The 22,340-nt window shown below is 42.4% G+C and overlaps 1 protein-coding gene and 1 long non-coding RNA gene across 10 annotated transcripts in view; both read right to left on the minus strand.

Moving 5' to 3' along the window:
• LOC145542251 (uncharacterized) overlaps positions 1-2,406 on the minus strand; it is a 209,883-nt gene extending 207,477 nt beyond the window's left edge. Inside the window, exon 1 of the long non-coding RNA XR_014079724.1 lies at positions 2,275-2,406. This is a non-coding gene — a long non-coding RNA (uncharacterized LOC145542251). The remainder of the gene's footprint in view (positions 1-2,274) is intronic.
• A 4,039-nt stretch (positions 2,407-6,445) lies between these two features.
• The window catches only part of MAP2K4 (mitogen-activated protein kinase kinase 4), a 76,620-nt gene continuing 60,725 nt past the window's right edge, over positions 6,446-22,340 (minus strand). For 3 of the 9 annotated variants that reach the window (XM_081580688.1, XM_081580681.1, XM_081580680.1), the window contains 7 exons: positions 20,313-20,432; positions 17,823-17,874; positions 15,953-16,080; positions 13,767-13,844; positions 11,234-11,382; positions 10,157-10,202; positions 6,446-8,985 (listed from right to left, as the gene is read on the minus strand). In XM_081580688.1, coding sequence (XP_081436814.1) covers positions 8,872-8,985; positions 10,157-10,202; positions 11,234-11,382; positions 13,767-13,844; positions 15,953-16,080; positions 17,823-17,874; positions 20,313-20,432 — 687 coding nt within the window. In that variant the 3' untranslated portion in view covers positions 6,446-8,871. Of the gene's footprint in view, positions 8,986-10,156; positions 10,203-10,248; positions 10,405-11,233; positions 11,383-13,766; positions 13,845-15,952; positions 16,081-17,822; positions 17,875-20,312; positions 20,433-22,340 lie in introns of those variants that run through there. The other 6 variants (XM_081580683.1, XM_081580682.1, XM_081580687.1 and 3 more) reach the window with 3 other exon arrangements.

Raw genomic sequence — 22,340 nt, forward strand, 5'->3', positions numbered from 1 at the left:
CTTAGTCTTTCAAATAAGATGCAAACACCACGAATTATAAAATACTTGATGTCTGTCTGAATGACTGATGTTCGTAACATTTGTTCAAGATACCTTTTAAAAAGTGAAAAAATAAGTTACCAAGAGAAGGTATTTTCAGTATACACACCCAGGAGCAATTTGGGTCAATAATATAGAAATGACAATAACTAAAAATAAGGCATAAGTAACCCAATGAGAAAACCACCAGAGACATGAATAAGGAAACACATCTGGCCAATAAATGTGCCTACAGGCATCTCATCATCAGTGATTAAGTCATATCAAGGTCACCTTTTAAACTTATTCAATTGGAAAAAAACTTAAAGTTGAAATATCAAATGCTGGAGAAGATGTAGAGAGTAAATTAGCGCAATTACTTGGAAAACAGTTTGATATTATCTCTCAAAGTTGAACATTCAACACATGCTTTATGATCTAGCAATTTGACTCCAACATGGGTCCAGAGGAAATTCTAGCCCTTGTGAAGCAGGACACAAGAACAAGAATATTCACAGTGGCACTGTTCACCTGAGAAAAATCTGGAAATAACCAAAATGCCCATGAATGGGAGAATGGATTTTTTTTTTTTAATGCAATGGAATATTACACAGCAATCAAACAGCAATATGGATATTAGGAAAAATCCCCAAATAGTGTAAACAGCATGAATTTTTGACAAAATATAAGACCTAAACTCAGAAATATGCTCTATCTATAGAAGGAAGGGAAGAAGCAGCAGGAAAGGAAGAGAGGGAAGGAGGGAAGACAAAGAAAAAAAAAGCAAGTGAACGACCATCATGGGACTTCAAGAGGAGGATTATGTTGTCGGGGAAGGCAGGGAAATGTGATGGTAACTGTGAAGTTAGATACAGGTTATTGCTGGTTTTGACTTTTATTTTCAGAAGAGTTTTCATTATATTCCTGTTAGTTAATAACCAATTATCTAGGGCCTTCCTTGGTGGTCCAGTGGTTAAGACTCCACCTTCCACTGCAGGTGCCATGAGTTCAATCCCTGGTTGGGGAACTAAGATCCCACATGCCACAAGGTGTGACCCAAAAAACAGTAATAGCCAATCATCTAAATAAAGTAAGGAGGAAAATGCTCACTAGCTAGGCCACCACATGCCCAGTAAAACTCATGTTTTTAGGGCTAAAAGGAAGGAAAGGAGAAGAGATTCTGGGTGTGGGGTTGGGGAGGATGAAGAGCAGTCTCCACCGCACCGCTTCCCTGTCAGTTCAGTCTCTGTATTGAGGATGAGACGGTTGGATGGCAGCACCGACTCAAAGGACATGAGTTTGAGCAAGCTCTGGGAGTTGGTGATGGACAGGGAAGCCTGGCGTGCTGCAGTCTGTAGAGTCGCAAAGACTGGGACGCGACTTAGCAACTGAAGGATGAAGACTATATTGTTCAGTTCAACAAGTTTTATTTGATCCTTTTTCACTTCTTCTTAATAGCACTGATAGTCTCTTATTTCCAGACTCATATTTTCAATCTTCCCACTTGATTTCTTTAACATGTTAAATAAACATTTATATTCTTTATTTGATAAATTCAAGTAGTTCACACTGCTTATGGTCTCTGATGGTTCTCATTTAGCATGTTGCTTGCGACTGTGATTTTTTTTTTTATTTCTTTACTTGTTATATAGGTCTGTGGAGACTTTAAGCTTATTTATATTGGAGTATAGCTGATTAACAATGCTGTGATAGCTTCAGGTGGAGAGCAAAGGGCCTCAGCCACACATATACAAGTATCCATTCTCCCCCAAACACCCTTCCCATCCATCAGCCATACATTTTTGACTGTGAGCTAGTCATTTTCCTTTGAGCCTTACCTGTGGTAATTCTTTGAACCTGAGTTGAAGACTTCCACCAGAGACAATTACTTTTGGCTTCTGCCAATCACCTGGGGATGATACTAACCCAGATCTGTTTATTTTAAACCCTCTGCTTGGGGTTCTGGGACCACAGTGGGAATTCAGACCATGAACCCCCATGGAAGTTGACTTGTGGTTATGGCTTCTTGAAAATTTTCCTGCATCCAGTGCCAGGATGAAGGCAAGTATGTTTCCATTTCTTTTCCCATGATTTGGCAGATCTTTGTCCACCTTAGACTTCATACAAAGCCCTTCAAGGTCTCAGCCTTGTTGGAGCACTGGTGCCACGCCTTACTTCCTGAGTCCTGAACCCCGTATAATTTTAAATACAAAAGCTCAAGCTAGAGGTTCAAAACTCTCAGCAAAGACGACTTACCTGTCCTCACATCGTCCAGCAACTTCCAAAGAAAGGCACACTCTCAGGAACAAAAGTTGCTCCTGGCAAGTTCTTAACACTTTCTGTTCTCAAGTGAAGCAACTCTTCATTCTTTGAAAATGGATTTACTTTCTAGAAACAGAAAAAAGGTTGGAATCAAGAGTTCCTGCTGCTTCTATTTATGGGGGCTGGGGGTGAGGGTGCTTCAGAGATTCCTTACTTTTGTGTCAACTTGGGGGAAAGCATTTGAAAATAAAGAGTTTTATTTTGTGATTACCAGTGTAGTTACTCCAGTTAGGAGTACCGTTAACAGTATCCAAGCTAATGTCCTGTCAGAAACAGAAGTCACCAGTACTTTGTTAATGACAGTTGACTACTATTTACATAGGACCTAAAATTGGGTTCCTAACTATTGGGTGTGTGGTTCCACAACCACAGTCCATGTCCGCTTCCTTGCTTTTAGCAGAAATATCCAGTGGATATGTAAATCCAATTTATTTGGCATGGTTTTGGGAAAACAATCAATTAGGCTCACTAGGATGAGATGCTGCCATCAGGTGTGAAAATGTCAGGCCTACAAGTCCTTTTTAACTGAAAAGGACTATCACTGTAGGACCACTACACTGACTCTACCACTGGGTCCCCAAGATGTCTGAGACCGACCTCAAACAACTCACAAACAAGGAAGGAGAGAGACAATTCACAAAACACGATTAAATGCTGCATAGGGCTGTGTTTAAAAAGAAAACTGATTAGAGCTCAGAGGACAGGATGGGGAAAGGCTTCCCAGAAGGTGTGACATTTAACCCAGGTCTTAAAGAATGAGCAGTTGTTTTCAAAAGACAAGTGAAGAAAGGAATTCCACATGAAAGGGGCCACCAGTTTAGGCACCAAGAAGGCGTGACAGAGCAAACAGGTTTGGCAAACCGTGAAAGGCTGGGAATATGGCTCACAGATTCTGTACAGCAACCTGAATCTCTCAAGCCAGAAGACAACTTTCCTCCAGGCTTATTTTTCCTCTCATCAGAAGCCAATCAGCTCACTCTACCCACGCTCACTCTTAAATCCACTCCATTCCACTACTTCACCTCCCCCCCAATTTTTGTGCAGAACAGTCCAAGTTTCTCGATTGGCCTTCAGATCCACCACTTTCATTCCAGCCTACCCAGTCACTGAGATGATTTTTGGAAAGGACCAATCAAATCAGGCCACTTCCCTGCTTAAAATCACTTAAGAGATAAAAGTCCATCTTTGAACACAGAACTCGGTGCATTCTTATTTATATAAAAAACGTCAAATGTGTTCTTGGTGTTATGAGAATTGCCACGAAGACTTCAAAATCGAGTCTTGAGACAAGCATCAGGGAACCTACTTGCTAACTGGGTAACTGACAGAAAAAAGATTTCTATTTTCAATTTTACATAGCCATGCCCCAACTTCACAGCTTCGCCGGTGGCTCAATGGTAAAGAATCCGCCTGCACTGCAGGAGCCGCAGGAGATACAAGTTCCATCCCTGGGTCAGGAAGATGCCCTGGAAGAGGGAATGGAAACCCACTCCAGTATTATTGCCTGGAGAATCCCATGGACAGAGGAGCCTGGTGGGCTACAGTCCACGGTGTTGCAAAGAGTTGGACACCACTGAAGCGACTTAGCATGCATGCACCCACACGTGCTGTTATCTTTTATAAAGTAAGCTTAAAATAAATTTTTCACATACCAAAAAAAAAAAGTCCATCTGTGGCAGGATGTACAGTTCCCTATGTAATTATGACCTTAAGCAAATTATCTAACTATTTCAGACTGGTCTCCAGTGAGTAGGATTGAGGCAACTTTCTACCTCAGAGAGTTGTCTTCACATTAAATCTGTGGGTAGTGCTGTGGAAAACTAGAGGTCCTGTTTCACAGTTCTTCAGCAAAATGTGTACGCAGAGAATTTCAAATGCAGATAGAAATCTGACTCATTGTGCACTGGGATGACTCAATTTTAACTTTACACTTTATGCTATACATGGGTTGACAATTTTAGAGAGCAGGATCACATTTTACATTCAAGAAATATGAACACACTTTGGCATAGCACCAGGAAAGAAATTTGTTACTGAGGATATTGAACTACTGACCTATACAATGATTTCAAGGTTTGAGATGAGAATTCCTGGATATCCATTTACCTGGAAGACGGGGAAGACCAAACAATACATCACTTTTAGCCTTCAGCAAATCCCTAAGAGGTAATGGAAACTGATGCTTCAGACTAGAGGAACTCCTTACACCACACTGTCTAACACCAACTGTTCAGGACACCTCACAGAGGACCCTCAGAAGGGTGTCACCACTGACTGCATTTGCCCTCAAGCCACTTAACGAGGTATTTAAGGGAGACAACAAGTTCAAGACCAACGGTGTGTGGGTTCTCTACCCCTCACCTCTCAGATATCAAGCACCAATGCTATGGATGTAACTGGAGCATAAGAGCTCTGGCCAAGAGCTGGGGACACAAGCCCCCTATGGGCCTCTGAGACCAGCAGCCAGCGTCGGGGTGCTTTCAAGACTTCATGCATCCCTAAGCTATCCTCCTGCATCTAAGATGGATGGAATCGAGAAACGAAAGGGCATTTTAATACTAAAAGAGCCACCTCAAGTCCACTTCCTGCCACAGTGACGGCCATATTACATCATCAGAAGGCTTCTCATATGTCGTGCTTGAGAATCAGGACTGAAACTTCTCTGGTTAGTTCTAAGAAACTCCCTTCTGCACAATTGCCTTCACAGCGCCCGCTAAGCCCCACTGAGGCCCCAGAACCTCGGACTTCAAGGCAGCACAGCAGGCCATGGGAAGGCTTGTGAGCAGAGCACTCCCCAGGCATGGCTCTCTCTCCCAGTGCTCAGCTCAACATTTCCTCAACAGCAGTTTTAATTAACGTAATTTATCAGGGTAAGTGCTACAGCCTTGGAGAGGAATCTCAGCTCTCCACTCTCTGTTGTCAGAGCTCTGCGCCTGGTTTTCCTCTAATCTCTAAAAAGAGCCTCTGCCACCTGAATCTGCAGGCTACAGTTATAAGATCAGCAAACACAGGTAGTGTCCACAAAGCGTGGTACACATGGTCCGTCTATGACGCTCTTTCCTGCATGCAGCTGGTGCTTAGCCAGGACCTGGCAACTCCATGGGGTCTCCGTCCCAGAAGCTAAGGCTTGGCTGGAGGGGCAGGATTCCTCTAGCCACACCCTTCCTAGGTCAGTGCTTGATTACTCATTACACCTGCTCCTGTAATGGCATGTCCTGCATCTGAGACCAGGCGGGCAGTGGGCGCAGAAGGCTAAGGTGCCGGCTTAGTCTACGCTCAGTGAGTCAGGACGTCAGCCACGAGTGACAGGTCAGTCTGAGGTGGGTGCCACAGGCTCTTCTGCTTCCCAAGCCTCCGAGGCTTCCCACTCACCCCTGTCCTCCACCCATAAGCCTCCCAGGTCTGACTTTTGCGGGGCTTCCACCCCCCAATCTCCTCCCTAGCCCCATTTCTTGGGAAGCAGGGAGTGGCTACATCTGAGCTGACCTCTCACCTCCACGGGGCAGTCACAACGCCTGGAGCAGACCAAGTGCCTGGTGGCCAGACGTCGGGCCAAGGCAGGACGGGTTCTTACAAGCTGTCTCTCCACCATGACACAGGGTCAAGCACCCTCAGCTGTCAGCAGCAAGAAAGCTGGGGCAGGTCCTCCTGTGCTCAGTTGCATCTGACTCTTTGCGACCCCATGGTCTGTAGCCTGCCAGGCTCCTCTGTCCATGGGATTCTCCAGGCAAGAAACTGGAATGGCGCTGACATTTCCTCCTCAAGGGGATCTCCCCGGCCCAGGGATCAAACCTGCATCTCCTGTGTCTCCAATATTGCAAGCGGGTTCTTTACTGCTGAGCCGCTGTGGGGAAGGTCAGGGAGACCAACAAAGAAATCAATCTGGAAAGACCCCATCACGCCTGCTCCAACAGAAAGCAAAGCTTCCTTCCAAGAAGAATAAGTGGAGAGAAGGCAATCACAAGAAGCAGGGAGAAAAGAAAGAAGCCAGAAACACTTGCGGAACAAGAGAATTTTTCCCAATGTGAAATGCACAGATAATTTAATGGAATTTACTTGATTTTCCCCCTCTTAGGGTCTGACTTCAGAAAATCGAATTACAAAGTCATCATCACATCCTAGATTTATTACAACTGACCTGCAGGCAAGAGGAGAGAACTATTACATCGACACTTCGATTCCATGGATACATCTTAAATAGAGGGAGAATTCAAACAAGAATACAGGATAAACTATTCCCAAGCTCCAGGAAGCAGTCATGTGACTGAGCTGCACTTTTTACAGACAAATAAGGCAGTAGCCCTTCACATCAGCTTTCCAACAGTTTTTATACAATATGCTTCTGTGGTAAAGGAGAGAAATAACCAGAGCTCACAATGTACAGTTCTTACACTATTATCACAGTGTGTGAACACTGTACACCCTTTTGTTTTCATAAAGATACACTGTAATAAACTCCTTGCCCTTGAGTTTATAGTTTATAATAATCTATGATTAATACACTAAAATTGCCTTTTTTATGTGGTCATCCACATGAGAGAACGGTCAGCACTGTGTTCCTCTCTACCTGCATATGGCAAAGTGACCCCACGCGGAGCCAGACGGAAGGATGACCGCAGAGATCTGGGGTCCTCCTGAGTCCCCGGGAGCCGTGGGGATGGGGGGCAATGGCTTGGCGTGGTCAGGGGCAGGCGCTGCAGGGCTTCCCCTCCAAGGCTGGGAAATCTGGGGTTTCGATGCCACGGGGGAGAAAACAGGAAGATCAGGCGACTGGACCAAAGCGAGAAACCACTGGTGAATTCAGAAATTGACAGGATGTAACTGTAAACAGCACCATTCTCCCTTTGTTGTTGAAAAATGTCCGTGACTGTCACCTGGGAGGAGACACAGCGACACCCACCACTGTCTGGTTCCGTCACAGGATCTGCCGCGTCTCAGACCTCGGCCACTTTATGCTCCAGTGGGCGTGAGCTGCTCACAGAGCTGCTGGACAGACTTGACCGTCACACCGACGCTGGGTGTCAGCGGGACCGGAGGGAGACCATGGAGACCTGGTTCGTGGGGAAGGGAGGAAGGACAGCAGAAGATACAGATTTCAATGGCCTCCTAGAACTATTCTGGGGTTCTTTGGGGGTTTTTTGGTTTTAGGGTTGGTTTTTGTAGAATTCCAATCCTAAGAAATGTGGTGGCCTGCTAGAGTCTTGTAGGTGAGGAGCTCACGTAAAAGAAATCCTCCTCTGCTCAAGTGTTATCTCTAGAAGAGACGCTCTTCCATCACCCGCCACATCAGCTGGGCCCCACCTTCTCAGTCTTTTAAACTTGAGATCATGGGATACACTGGGGGCTGTACAAATCCTTGGTAAGGAACATCCCTGGTAATCATAAAGGTTTCTGTTATAGGGAAAAAGGCGAGATACTGGATCAAGCAAAAGTCACGTAGGGGCAACAGACCACACAGGTGGGGAAAGAGACGCAGAAGCTGCAGACCTGGACCAGTCATGTCGCACAGCTGAGATGTGGTCTTTCGCTGCCTAAAAGACATCTTTATCTGATCAGTCAAGGCACATTGCTACCAGCTACTTCTCCCTGTCAGTGAGTTACGGTGGCTACAGCATCAGGCTTGGGACCAGGGGAAATATATAGCTGCTATGAGTTGTTCCAGACAGGATTCTAGGATTAAAAATATCTGTAAACTTTGCCCTCCGTATTCTTCCCTTCTCAGCCCGGGTGGTTTGTGGCAGATGGAACATCCAATTGGCAGCACACCGAATTCTGAGAATCAGCACCTTCTCTGACGCATGGCAGACTCCTGAGTCTCCCCAATGGGGGGCAGAGGACTGGGGGTGGGGGTGGGGGAGAAAAGAACACATTCTGTCCCGTCTCGTTATTTTCACGTTCTTCTCTCTGAACGCAGCACAGTTTTTGGTAAAGATAAACGCTCTCTAATTTAACGTGATATTTCAAACAGGGAATTTGGCTGAGCACATGGATCCCCAAGCGTGGACAGTGACTGTCAAACAACAGAAGGTCCAATCAGTCAACCTATTGCACTTGGTGAAGAAAGTCTACCCCTCCTCCGTCTCCCAGCTCCGGAAGGCAAGGTGTCTCGCTGGCCGCGCCCGCCATGCACTCCAGCCCAGAGCCTGCATTCAGACACAGCACGGCCGCCACCGCGTCCATCCAGCATTCTGAAGCCTGACGAAACACCCTTCCAGCAGCTGCGTCTCCAGGCTTCGAGTCTAGAAATGAGTACAATGTGGTCTCATCACAGTCAGCAAGCTGATCGTACTGACATCCACGTTCACGGGAGAGTGGGCGAGGTCTCTGACCAGCACTGACGCTGCGTGGGTGCTCGGGTCGCACAGGGATGCGCGTTCGGGGTGGCGGGAGTATACAGACGGGATGGAAACAAACACCAGTCGTGGTGTGCATGGTGTCTGGCGAGCAATAAAAACACTGTGGTAGGGGTGAAGGTTCTGTACGTCTTGCTTCCTCTCAGCCCTTTGTCTAGAGTCTGACGTAGCAGCGACATCAATCGACATACATGGGGGAGCTCGGGGTGGCTGGCATTTGATCCAGGATTTTACACACATAGCATGCGACCTCGACGGCACGCTCCTCATACATCAAAATAAAGGGGTGTTTCTGCAAGAGGATGGAAAACAAGAAAAAGAAAAGACACGTGATCAAGATTCACATCAGAGCTCAGAGGGAACTGTTCCTCGTTGCCATGTAGCACAGCTCTGCAGGCTCCAGCCAGGTTGAGCTGTAAAGGGCTGCAGTGAGGCAAGCCAGGCTGGGCTCCACGCACACAGGTTAGTGAGATACCATACATGGTATTGGGCTCTGGAGGAGCCACCCTGGCTGTGAGGTCTGGAAGCTCATCTGCATATCAGGGCCCCCGTGCTCTTCAGCACAAATCAGAGCCGGAGCCTCTGCTGCCCTCCAAGAGCCCAGAAGCACTGCACGAACCCCGGGTGCCATTCCTCCTGGAAGCAGGACGTCCCCATGTGCAGCAGAGGGACCTTAAGGCAAGGTTTCCACTTTGATTCTCTGACCCTCCTCACCTGAAAGAGGCTCAGTGGCAGCTTTTCCCAGGTGCCTATGCCTGCACCTTCCAAATGCCTTGGCTGCGTATCTGCCTCCCAAACCCCCTTCTTCGTCCTCCAACCCCAGCGATGTTTTTCTTCCATAGCTTCACTTAAGTACACTGACTCAATAAGCTTAGTCAGTGCTGGGGTGGACCAGAGTTTTACCTTTACCTTTAATATCCTTGGAAAGCTAGAAGCTAAGAGTGACAAGTGGGTTTTTTCCTAAAGTATTCCCACATTATTAGGTCACAGTACTTTCTTCACTACCAGGGCCAAGGCCAGATCTGGTACTGCTTAAAAAGTCCTAGTTCTACAAAAGGGTGAGAACTTTCAAAGAAGCAGGAACTGGCCATGGGACGTAAATCTGCATGAGAGCTTTTAGTCAAGGCAAACTGAACACAATAAATGGTTACAGATGCGTCTCTCTCACACACACAGGCTGTGGGGTGGGAAAGAGCTCCTGAAAGTGAAGGTTAAAGTTCCTTGGGGTAGTTTTTATAACATGCTGACGCCAAAATTTCTCATGAGAATCCAGCTAGTAAATTAGTAGGAAAATCAGACACAACTTTTGTCTTTCCAAATCTCCTTGTTTTAAACATCTTTAAAAACACTCAATAAGGTCAAGCTGTCTCTGACAGCACAGCCGGCGGCTTGCTCAGTAAGCCTGCATCCTGGAGGGTTCAAGCGTGAGGAAACACCTCCTTTCCCCAAAGTCTCAGACTCACCAGGAGTTCTTTATACTTTGGCCTTTTGGATTCATCCTTCGTAAGGCTAAAATAACACAGAAATTAACATCATTAAAATGGAGACACAGTTATTCAAGTATTTTTATTTTCACAAGCAAAAGTATCACAATAGGTCAGTTGTTTTTTTTTTCTTCAGATACAAAGTCACAAAGCAGACAAGCTGCCAAACATAAAAGACAAAAAATCTTCAGCAATCTGGACCATGAAATGTTAAAGTCTTATAGGACCTAAAAAGAACAGAGAGAAGCAGCATTCCCAGAAAGAAAAAACTGAGAAAAAGAAAAGCATTTTCAAGAATGAAAAGAAGAATATACAAAATGCTCTAGCTCTTTGCTCACAAACATATCTTACTTATAAATCATGTCGGATAAACAGAAAAATTATCAAAAATATTCAAATGATAACAAAACAAGTTTTATTTAAAATATAGATTGAAATAGTACAAAGCACAACTGTACTCTTGCCACATCAGTATGTATTTATTCTTACATGCCACACACACACACACACACACACGTTGAAAGACGAACACACAGAAACATAGGCATGGGGTTCACGCCTTCCTTGGCATAAGATCTCCCTGAGCCAATGTATGGTTCTACCAGTCAAGCTCTGAGCCTGACCCAACTATGTTACATGTTTATGTCACAGCAGAGACCCAGCCCTGAAAGTCTGACCTGGTAGGATCTTAACTTAGTAAAAGTGTCTAAGTGATTCTGGTACAAGTTCACCGTGAGAACCACACCAGAGTAAGAGGGTGAGTCTCACGGAGGCTGTATCTCTTGTACAAGGTACTAGAAATCCGGAGGCAGCAGCTGCTCCACCACCCACATCTGCTCCTCCTCGGCGCCTGAGTAGCACAGTAAGAGTGACACCCCTCCAGGCTCGCTGGGACCTTCCATGTAGCCACAGTGACCAGAGCCCCAGCTCAGAGGACACAGTGAGATGAATAAGGCCCCTTTCCCCAGTGTAAAGTACCAACAATGCTAAGAGGAAGTGATTACCTCACTGCCCTCTCACCACATGGTTTTTAGTATTCATAAGTCAAATACTCACCACAAGTTGACGAAGTTGATGAAACTTGGGGAGAACTCCCTTTCCTCAGAGTTACTCAGCTGTGGTGGATCCCCTTTCACGACTTGTGTTAGTTGATCAAATACGCTATTCCACTTTGGATATGGAAATCGGCCAGTGGCCAATTCGTACTAAAGAAAACACAGAGGAAAAAACAAAATACGCTGGGCATTATTTGTCACTTCACATTACAATTCTACAACTCCTGACACTTCTGAAAAAGGCGTGAATCAAATCAAGGCCAGGTTGAGGTATGACCTTTCAGAATGTCTACAGCCAAGTGGAAGTGATATTTAAAAATCAGGAGGGCAAGTCCTCACCTGCCGCAGGTCAAATACATTTGTAAACTGTGTTCTCACTTTCCACTCTGTTTGGAGGGTAATGGAAACCCAGAAATTGTGTGCTTGTCCTAAGAACTAGGTTTAAATCTGAAGCGTGACCTAAATGAATCCTATTTTATGTGCACTGACAGGGGACTGATACGCGGGGATAGCCCCAAGCTCGTCAAAGACAGCACTTGAGAGAGTGCCCTATCTGACAAGACTGTCTCAGAGCTTCCTCGGCTGAGATTCGATTCTGTTGGTCCAGTCCAATGTTAAAAGTACTAGTTTACACCATGAAAGAAAGGTGATCAAGCAGACATAAAGCCACCCTCCAACAGGGAGCCACAGGAAAGCTTTCTTCCCCAAAAGATGCTCCTCCAGCTGGGCACCGTCTGCTTTACACAGTGCCTGCGGGAGCCAGGCTGGCGGGCATGCGCACAAGCACACAGAAATCCACTCCTTCACCTGTGGTTTCTTTTTGATGAAAACACAAATGCTTGAGAAGAAGCAAACCTCACTGACCATTGATAGCAATGGGAATAACTTCATTAGGTTCATTTCTGAGAACAGGTTTTAGTAAGAGAAGGAAAGAGCAGGATGCATGTTATAAGGTGAAAGACTTAGGATCTCAGAAGTTAATTTCATCTCATATTTTTTATAGAATTATGAGAATAATGTCTATGAAAAGTAAATTATAAAACAATTATAAGCACTGAATGCCTTGCTTTTAAACGGAGTTTAGCCAGATGTATTAAAGGAAACTGCCAAAAAAAAAAAATTCCTATGTTAAAACTTTTCACAGAACAAAAATTTTACTTTTCGGTAAAGTAAAAACTTGCTTTCTGGCTTGGACACTGATGGATTTTTCTGAATACTGAATATCCTTATTCTATGCAATGGACAGCTGTTCGCATCCTTCTATGCAAACAGCTGTCTCAGCTGGAAACTACAAGTCTTGCTCCAGTCACCAGACCTAAAAGGATCCCAAGTTCTGTGTTCTCTCCTGAGTAACTGGGAAGGAATCCCTTTTGTCAGCGTCTTCATGCTGAGAAAAGACTCCCCGAGGTGTCTCCCATGTTTGGTCACAAGGGAAGCAGGATGGAGTCTTCCGCAGAGCTGAGCTGTCAGCCCACATGTCTCTAGACAGAGAGTTCACTAGGTGTGGTGCCATGACTCACCAAGGACAACTCACAGGGCGTGTGGTCCTCAGCAAGAGGACCTTAGTACATACAGTGCTGATGAACAAATGGAGACTGTTTAATAAGCTCCAGGAAGAGTCCCCTGCCCTGAACCTGTGGTCTGGGTGCTCTGGGGTCTTAAGAAGATGGGGGGAAAGAGACAGGATAAGTTCTGGGCTGCCTACCAAAAAGGATATAGCAACCTCCCTGCCCCAAGTGATAAAAATTCACATCCAATGTAGAAGAAGCTGCTCTGTCTGAAGTCAGAAAAATGCCCTTCAGCCCTGGTAAAACAGCATGCACCAGAAAATAAATCTGAGACTTCAAAACAAATCTTGGTGTAGGGAAACCAGCAAATAAATATATTTTTAAAATAGAACCAAAATTTCAATATAGCCCAGAAGTGAGACAGTTCTTTCTTGGTTATTATAAGGCAGAACTTTCATTGAGAACTATCACCTCAGTAGTTCTTGTTCCTCAAATAATGGAATCACTATCAGCATCTGTGACTTTTCTGTCCGGGGAGTAGAAGATTCTAAGTCGTAACTATCTTCATACAGGTAAACATGTGTGCTAACACACACACACTGTCCACAGTATCAGTGGACCTACTCCTGCTGGAGACGCGTGAGCCTGTGCACCTGCGCTGATCTTGGGTGAGCCGGCCTCCTGCTCCTGCTCTGAGCCTAGTTCTGACTCCTAGTATCTGTGCCCAAGAGATTCAGAGCGACAGCATTAAACAGCCCCAGGCGCTTCACAGAGCCATGAGGGAAACAATCAACTCTAGTTTGATTTTTAAGGTAAAAACTTGTTGTCAACAGTTAGAAAATACAGTCTCTGCAATTACAGCTATGGGGTGAGGGGTGGGGGACAGGAAGAAACAGTGATATAAAAATCAAAGACTAGAAGACACAGGATGTGTTCTTAAGAGTGGTGGAAGACTCATTAACTTTTCTTTCATCCCTAAATTTCTTGTCATACTACCACGACAAGGCAGAGTCAACGTCAACTTACCAATGTGATCCCCAGACTCCAGACATCAGAGCGAACATCGTAGCCTTGTCGTGATGCACTTGGGTCTATTCTTTCAGGCTGAAACACAAAGAGAAGCCACAGTCATTCACGATGCACACACCCCAGGAGCAGGTAATGGAAGCAGGGCTGAGTAGGCAGCCAGAATGCCAGCACAGTCCTCGAGGAACCCATGCCCAGGGACAGACAGGAAGGAAGAGGACGTCAGCATTATACTGAAAACAAACAAGGGAAGACCCAACTCAATGGCTTCCTCCATAAAGGGAAGACAAGGCTAATTCTTCCCCTAAGGATTCACAAGGGTTTACAAAACTGAAACTGAGAACAGATGAAGGGAGAAAGGGGAAGAAAAAGGAAAAAACAAAGAATTACAACAGGGCCAGATTAGTAGTAAATAATGGTAAAAAGAAGGGGGAAGGAGAGTAAGTCTTTGGATCTTATCCCTCTTTGCTTCAGTGAATAAGGACACAGCACAATATATTTGAGACACAAGAGCAAATACAAGCCAAATTTATTATAATTGCTCCACTCACTCTTCATCATAAAGTTTAAATTTGTATTTCTATCAAATAAAGATACTTGTCCAACTAGTCTGTTACCCAAATTAAGGCACTGCCAGTAGCACAGTATATTATCCTACCATAAAAACAGCAAAAATCATTTTTAGTAATTTCTATGAAGGGAGCATCTTTACATTTTCTTGAAATAAGGAACCATTATCCACAAAGAGTGTCAGGGATGGAGAAGAAAAGAGAGAGAGGGTGTCAGTAGCACAGAGCTGACAACGGAGCCTTAGCTAAGACTGACAGTAACTGCTGTTGAAAGAAATGTCCAGAGAAGCACAATAGTCACTGTGTAATGTTCTCTGTCTGCAACAATTAGTTTGGAAACCTATGCATTCTGTTTTGAACATGAGTACTATGTTGCATAAATATTTATTGGAAGCTTTTCACTTTTACTTTTAGTTGTAAACATATGTATTTACCTGATAACATACATATTACATAATAATCCCAGATAGTCAACCAAGAAAGAAAATACTCCATCCAACAACAGCAGAATACACATTCTTCTCCTACTCACATGGAACATTCAGTAACATAAACTACGTTAGTTTATGTTAAAACATAAAACACACTTTATGTTAAAAAACTGAAATCATGCAAGGCATGTTCTCAGACCACAAAGTAATTATATTAGAAATCAATAACGGAAAGAAAACCTGAAAAATCCCCAAATATTTGGAGATTAAACAACACACTTCTAAATAACAACACATGGATCACAGATATAGACACATATCCTTAGTAAACCAGAAAAAGACATTTGCCTTCAAGTCAAGCAACAGATGAATCCTACTATCACCACTGTCATTCAACACTGATCTAATTCTAGGCAAAGCAAGAAAAATAAACACAAGTAAAAAATATATATATACATATATACATATATATGATTATAGGTAGGTAGATGGATAGATATGAAAAAGATCAACAAATACGAAGAAGACAAAGGCAAAAATTATTGCAGAATGGTATCTTGAGTACCATCTGAAACCTATTTAAAAAAAGAGGTACGTGAGTATTTTGGCTGGTTGTAAAATAAACCTATCAGTATAAGCAGCTTCCCTATGTATCAGCAGGTACCGTGATGCTCCAGGTTGGGAAACACCTGAGGCCTTCACCCTTGTGTGTGTCAGCGAGCTTCCTCCACCCCTAAAGACTCTATGAGACACACTGAGTTCTGGGAGGAACTTGTATTCCCATTCTCCTCTAACTGTAAATAGCACCACTTACATTATCCGTGTGTCTACTACAATATCACCTCCTACAGTCAAGACAGCATGGGGAGAGGGTTGGTCTAGAAACACAAAGAGGTCTTTTGAGAACTAACTAGACTATAATGAAAAAACAATAATCAGAAAAGACCATATACGCTAAGTACCAGGCAAGAGGAACAGAGTAAGACCATGAAGCAGGAGTTCACTGGGAAAATTTCAACAAGTTTTGTAGCAAAGCTTCAACCGAGTTTGGTCTTCATGGAAGAGGCAAATACTCTAGTATAGTGAAACTGCATGACTAAAGCGGATTCCTTGGAAGTATAGCACCAAAGGGCACAGGCTCTCTGTGCAATGACTGTCAGGCCATAAAGCTTGGACTTGCACTTACTGCCATGTAGGGCCTGCAGCCAGCATCTCTCGTCTTGGCAATCGAGTCCACAAGCTGTCCACTGATGCCAAAGTCACAGAGTTTAATATTTCCACTTCTATCCAGAAGAATATTGGAAGGTTTGATATCTGCAAGACACAGATGTCATTCAACGTTCAAGTAATTAATCAAATGAGCTATATTCTAAAGAAGTCCAAGGAAAAATGTTGAAAAATGTTAGAAAATAAGTGATCAAGTCTGTAAAATTCAGATAGATAAGATGACAAAATTTTCTGAATGCTAAAAACTCATTATCCAAAAAATGCCTTATATTAAATTTAGGCATTCTATTAAGTTTTCTTTGTTCTCATCAAGAGACATATTCATTGACTTGTTTCAAATTCATTACTGAACAGTCATAACATGCATAATGAATTTAATCTGTAAGAGTATACTAAGCTACTTTATGAGTGTGAGTAAGTAAAGGTCGCACAGTGGTGTCCAACTCTTTGTGACCCCAAGGACTATACAGTCCATGGAATTTTCCATGCCAGAATACTGGAATAGGTAGCCGTTCCCTTCTCCAGGGAATCGTCTCAACCAAGGGATCGAACCTCGGTCTCCTGCATTACAGGTGGATTCTTTACCATCTGAGCCACCAGGGAAGCCCAAGCTACTTTAAAATGCATGTCAAAGATGATACAACTAAGTGCAAAGTACACCAATTTTAAACCCACAATTCTGTTTAAGGAGAGCTTTATCTAACTAAGGAGAGTATCCAACCCAGTACATTCATCAGACCACAAGCTCTGGGGTCAGAAAAGCAAAGGTTTGAGCCCTAGGTCTGATATTCACAACTCTATCTAGAGCAAGCTTCTGAACTCTCACTCAGCACCCATGATCCCCTGTCTACAAAATACAAGCAACAATTCCTAACTTACAGGGTTGTGGAAAGGAAAACACCTATTACAGAGTGGGTGTGCTTTTCTGCACACATGGGAAAGCTAAGTCCTTTCCATTTGCTTCACCAGGTTTTACACAATTTGACCACAATGGCCCCTAGGTTAACACCTTCTCCTCACTGACCATCAACTAATTCGGCCAGTTGGTGCAAACCAGCTAGTTGGCCAATTCTCCCCCTTGCTCACTATTCTCTGTACCTTTCTCAATCTTTCAATCCATTGCATTGTCACTGTCATGGCTCTATGAATAAAAAGTAAGGATAAAAATAAATGTAAGATACAAAAGTATCTGTCTATAACTCAGAAGGTGATCTACCAAAAACTCCAGAGAAGAGCGCTTACTATCACTAACATGGCTGACTGCCTATCAAGCATCCACTCCTAACCAGGCCATCCTTACTAAGGGGACTTCGGCTTTACTGAGATCTCCAGCCTCCTCAGTGCAGCTCCACCCATACCTCCAAGCACTGGGTCCTGACTGGCCTGAGCTTATCAGGGTAGACTAATGCTTCTCACCAGGGACTCGTTTAGGTGAAGGCATGAGGAAACTCTGGTGAATGAGACAAGGGAAGATACTAGAGACATGTAAGGAAGATTTCTCTGCTCCTAAGACAGCCACATGAGGAGAGAAAGCTTCTTCTTCAGGGAGCCGACACATCCAGATGTGACACAGGACCTGCTTCAGCTGTTACTCCCCTGAGAATGAAGCCGACGCGTTAAGGAGAGCAGAGCCAAACGAAGAGTTTCAGCCTAGCCACTCTGTGCTTGGAGCCACCCTGCCTTTGGACTCACTATGACAGATAACGAATTGCTTTGAACTTTAAGCCAGTTAACAGGATTTTCTATTACTTGTAGTCAAAAGCATTCTAATCACAGCAAAAAAGCTGACTGGCCCTAGTTGGTAAAAAGGCTGCTACAGTCATACCCACCTCTGTGAATGATTTTCAAGTTTTCTTTTAAGTGGTTTAGTGCTTTCACAGTCTAGGGAGAAAAAGCAGAGAAAGACAGGACAAGCAATCAGTTTCCTTCTAATCAAACAGCATTGCAGTTGATCATAAAGTTACAGCTCAGGTAGGTCTTGGCATTGTTTTAAGCTGAGTATTTCGATATCCTGTCCATGTTCTATGTTAACCGAAGATGCTAAATTATGATTTTAGATGTGAAAACTTAGCTTTCTTTATATATTCTTCTCTGACAGCTAAAAACAAAACAGGTAACTTACAAATTTTCAAATGAGTCATTAAAAAGCTGTAAAATCTTTCTCATACCATCAAACTTTTCAAGAATAGATATTAATATATTTAATACAAAAAGATCCCACAGTCATGATTCCTGTTTAGCATGTTTTTCCAAATTCTCAGTTTCTCACAATCACTCCCCCTCACTGGATGTGGAGCCTGCAAAGTTATGTTTGCAGAGCCAGAATTTATCCTACTGTTTGATCACTGCTCATGATCAGGAAATCAAAGATTTCTCAAGGATTAGAGGAAACAGACCTGAATTAAAATTCCTACAGTCTCAAACTAAAAGAGAAGTGACAAACTGGCCAACCATTAGGAAGGTCAAGTCTCCACTGCCATCCCAAGCCATCAAGTATTAGGAGAGTGAAACACAAGCTCAAATGTTTCACACAGCCAGGCTTGTTCGAGGGGTTTTTAATTAGCAAGGAGGAATTTAACACAAAGTAATTTTGAATGTTGTGCTTAATATAAAGGATGATCACCAAGTCTAGAAACACAGGCAAATATGTAATAAATGATTTATTAGTACATACTACATATATTGTAATATTTGTAATATAGGATTACAAATATTATAGGATTGCAAAATAATATAGGATTGTAATACTGTAATACAGGATAAAATCATTTTATGTTTTCCAGTTTCTAGATCATCCTGTTACGGAGTGGTTAGCAGCTGGATTCTAGGGTCTGGCTGCCTGGACTTAAATCATTTACACTTACAAATGTATGAATTTCACAGCAAATTAAGTACTTAACCTCTTCACGCTTTAGATCTGTCGTCTGCAAAAAGGGGGTACACTATTTACCACTGAGAGTTGCTATGAACATAAAATGTGATGCGATCTTGGCCTGACACAAATAAACACTCAATAACCATAGCTATTATTATTCTACTGTTATTCTATTATAATTATTATGAATAGTAACAAGCTCCAAAATAAATCTTGGTTTGGTATATTGGAGAGATGACCAAATTGAACAACATAAAACTTCATATACCGGTCTGAATAATGAACAAGTTTCTAGTATAAGGTTGTTTATACTAGACAGCTTTTTATAAAATTATATGAAAAGGTATATATCTTAACATTTAGCTCATAAAACATTTAAATTAAGCATTAATTCAGATAAATAAATTAAAATATTAACATGGGATCTATGAATCTTAAGATTATAATGACTAGATTTAATCTGACTTTTTAAAGCCCAATACACACACATCTCTTACAACTAAAAAATAGTTCAGAGGCTATCTATATATTGCAATATTAACCTTTAATGATTAAGCAAATAAACTGACAATTAACACTAGACCACACTGGATGTGGAGGAGGCAGGGAAGAAGGAGGAAATGACGTGAAACCAGAATACCTATCCTCCAGTTTCCTATAAAGTTTAGTTTACACATCCACTCACCTGGGTCACCATTAATTCAGATTCTCAGGGGTTTCTAAGAAATCTTATTAATTATACCCTATTATAAAAAATGTTTTTATGAAAAAATTGAGAATGACCTTTGTTAGCTAAAAGAACAAGAAAGAAAATGATCATGGATTCACTTTCAAAACTATAAATACATAAGCAAAACAGTACTTCTTTTCTTTTTTTGAACCATGGTAAAAGTGATTTCACCAAATTAGTAGTAATGTTGGTTACTGAAATTGCTGGTCAACAATTTTAGTTGAGACAGAACAACGCAAATCTTAAAGCAAAAGAAAATAGACTTTGGCTAAGAGTTTCAATTAAGGAAATTCAAGGAAACTGCTGCGATTGTAATTAATTTAAGGGGAACTGTAATAATATAACCTATTTAAGAATAGTTATAGTAACAAGGGAAAGAGGAACAGAAAATCGTTTTTTTCTAGCCTTATTTACAGCACAATCTATTATGGCTCACTATGATTTTAATGACAGGAACGCTGTAGTATTTACTATTGAAATGTATGATTTCAATATGTACTTTTCAACAATGAAAAGTATCTAAAGATCGGTACTCTGAAAATTGTTCTTATGACTTATTTTGTTCATGACCCCACAGAAGTGACTTTGTCTCTTTTCCTACTACAAATGATTGTCCAGGAAGGTCAATAACATTCTGTGAAGGGCATTCAGAACTCCAGCAGCATCTTTATACAAGTATATATAGCCCGAACAATTTGAAAACCAGGTACTTACTGCTAAAGTGATTTTGCCTAAAATTTCTTCTGGAATAACATCATCTAATACACTATATACATATTTGTAAAACTTATCAAACGAGGTAGACATGAGTTCCATGCAGATCCAACAGTCACCCTACAAAAGAATAAACACAAGTCACTCTTACACAGCTTAACATTAAGCACATCTTTCCTTCACTTAAAACAGAAATACAATAGAAGAATCTTTTTTTTTTTTTAACTTTAAATGAGTGGTAATTTTTGTTCTTTATTAAAGCCCTGGACTGAATATTCTCATGTTCAAACACAAATTTAGTTGCCCAATTTTCCCCACTCTTAATTTTAAGGACAGGAACAGTCTTACATAGAAAACCTCTGGATTTTCATTAAATGTTCAAACTTTGCCAAAATTAAATATAAAAATAGAAAATATGTGGGAAACTATTCTAAGAAAGTAAACAGATTACAGTAATCTTGAGATATTATATCAGCTTCTCAAATTTATAAAAAAGAAAGAAAAAATATACATAAAGCAAACCCAATGCCTAAAGTCCTTGCTCAAACGCTACCTTCTCAGTGGCCAACGCTGAAAATGCCTGATTCCCAGGGCAAGTCATCCTCCTCACATCCCATTACCTGCTCTACTCATAGAGTGCTCCTCATCTTCTAATATAGAATACCATTCTTCTCTGCTTATGTTTTTCACTCATCTTCCCTATTGGAACACACACTCCACCAGGAAAAGGGTTCAATAAACACTCCTTAAATGAACAAATGCTGGCTGTAATCAAACCAAACCATTCAAAACCTACTGGCAGCACTGTAGGGTGTTTTAAACCAGCCCGAAGGCAATTTGACAACAGAACAAGAGAAATAAAAGCGCCTCTACTCTTTGATAGGCTCACTCCCTGACTAGGGATCTAACTTGAATAGTTCACAAATTACAAAAGAAAAAAAGAAACAAAAACAAGCTAGAAACCTCTGAACTATCTCACAAGAAAAAGTGGTACATTATTAAAAGGATTCAGTTCAGTTCAGTCACTCATTCGTGTCCCACTCTTTGCGACCCCATGAATTGCAGCACGCCAGACCTCCCTGTCCATCAACAACTGCCAGAGTCTACCCAAACCCATGTCCATTGAGTCGGTGATGCCATCCAACCATCTCATTCTCTGTCGTCCCCTTCTCCTCCTGCCCTCAATCTTTCCCAGCATCAGGGTCTTTTCCAATAAGTCAGCTCTTTGCATCAGGTGGCCAAAGTACTGGAATTTCAGCTTCAACATCAGTCCTTCCAATGAACACACAGGACTGATCTCTTTTAGGATGGACTGGTTGGATCTCCCTGCAGTCCAAGGGACTCTCAAGAGTCTTCTCCAACACCACAGTTCAAAAGCATCAATTCTTCAGTGCTCAGCTTTCTTTATAGTCCAACTCTCATATCCATACATGACTACTGGAAAAACCATAGCCTTGACTAGACAGACCTTTGTTGGCAAAGTAATGTCTCTGCTTTTTAATATGCTGTCTAGGTTGGTCATAACTTTCCTTCCAAGGAGTAAGTGTCTTTTAATTAAAAAGATTAGATACAATTATTTTGAAAACCGTACAACTCACTAGGCATGCATGAGAAAACATGACTATCAGAAAACACCATGTTTACAGCACTGTCAACTGTATACACATATAAACAAGGACTATGAAGAACCTGTGAGAATTGTAAAGAGATACTGGGATGATGACAAAAATTACCTTTACAAAATTCTGTGTGTGATTACTAATTTTTGGACCCAGCTGTATCCTCAGAGATTTTCTTGTACTGATCTCCTACCCCAACACTTGGCCCGGATTATTTGAGAGATCAATGCCTGCTGGAGTAAAGCGGCTTGTTTGGAATGACACTGCTAATCAGTGACAGAGCTGTGAACAGAATCCAGTTGACTTAACTCCGCTCTTCTAACAACACCTACAGTTTAGGACACTTCACTTACATGCAGAGACCGCACATGTGCTCATGACTGCTGAGATGAGTAATCTCACTCTTAAA

Source organism: Giraffa tippelskirchi, chromosome 3 (genome assembly GCF_054371585.1).
Source record: "Giraffa tippelskirchi isolate mGirTip1 chromosome 3, T2T-mGirTip1v1.2.pri, whole genome shotgun sequence".
NCBI lineage: Eukaryota > Metazoa > Chordata > Mammalia > Artiodactyla > Giraffidae > Giraffa > Giraffa tippelskirchi.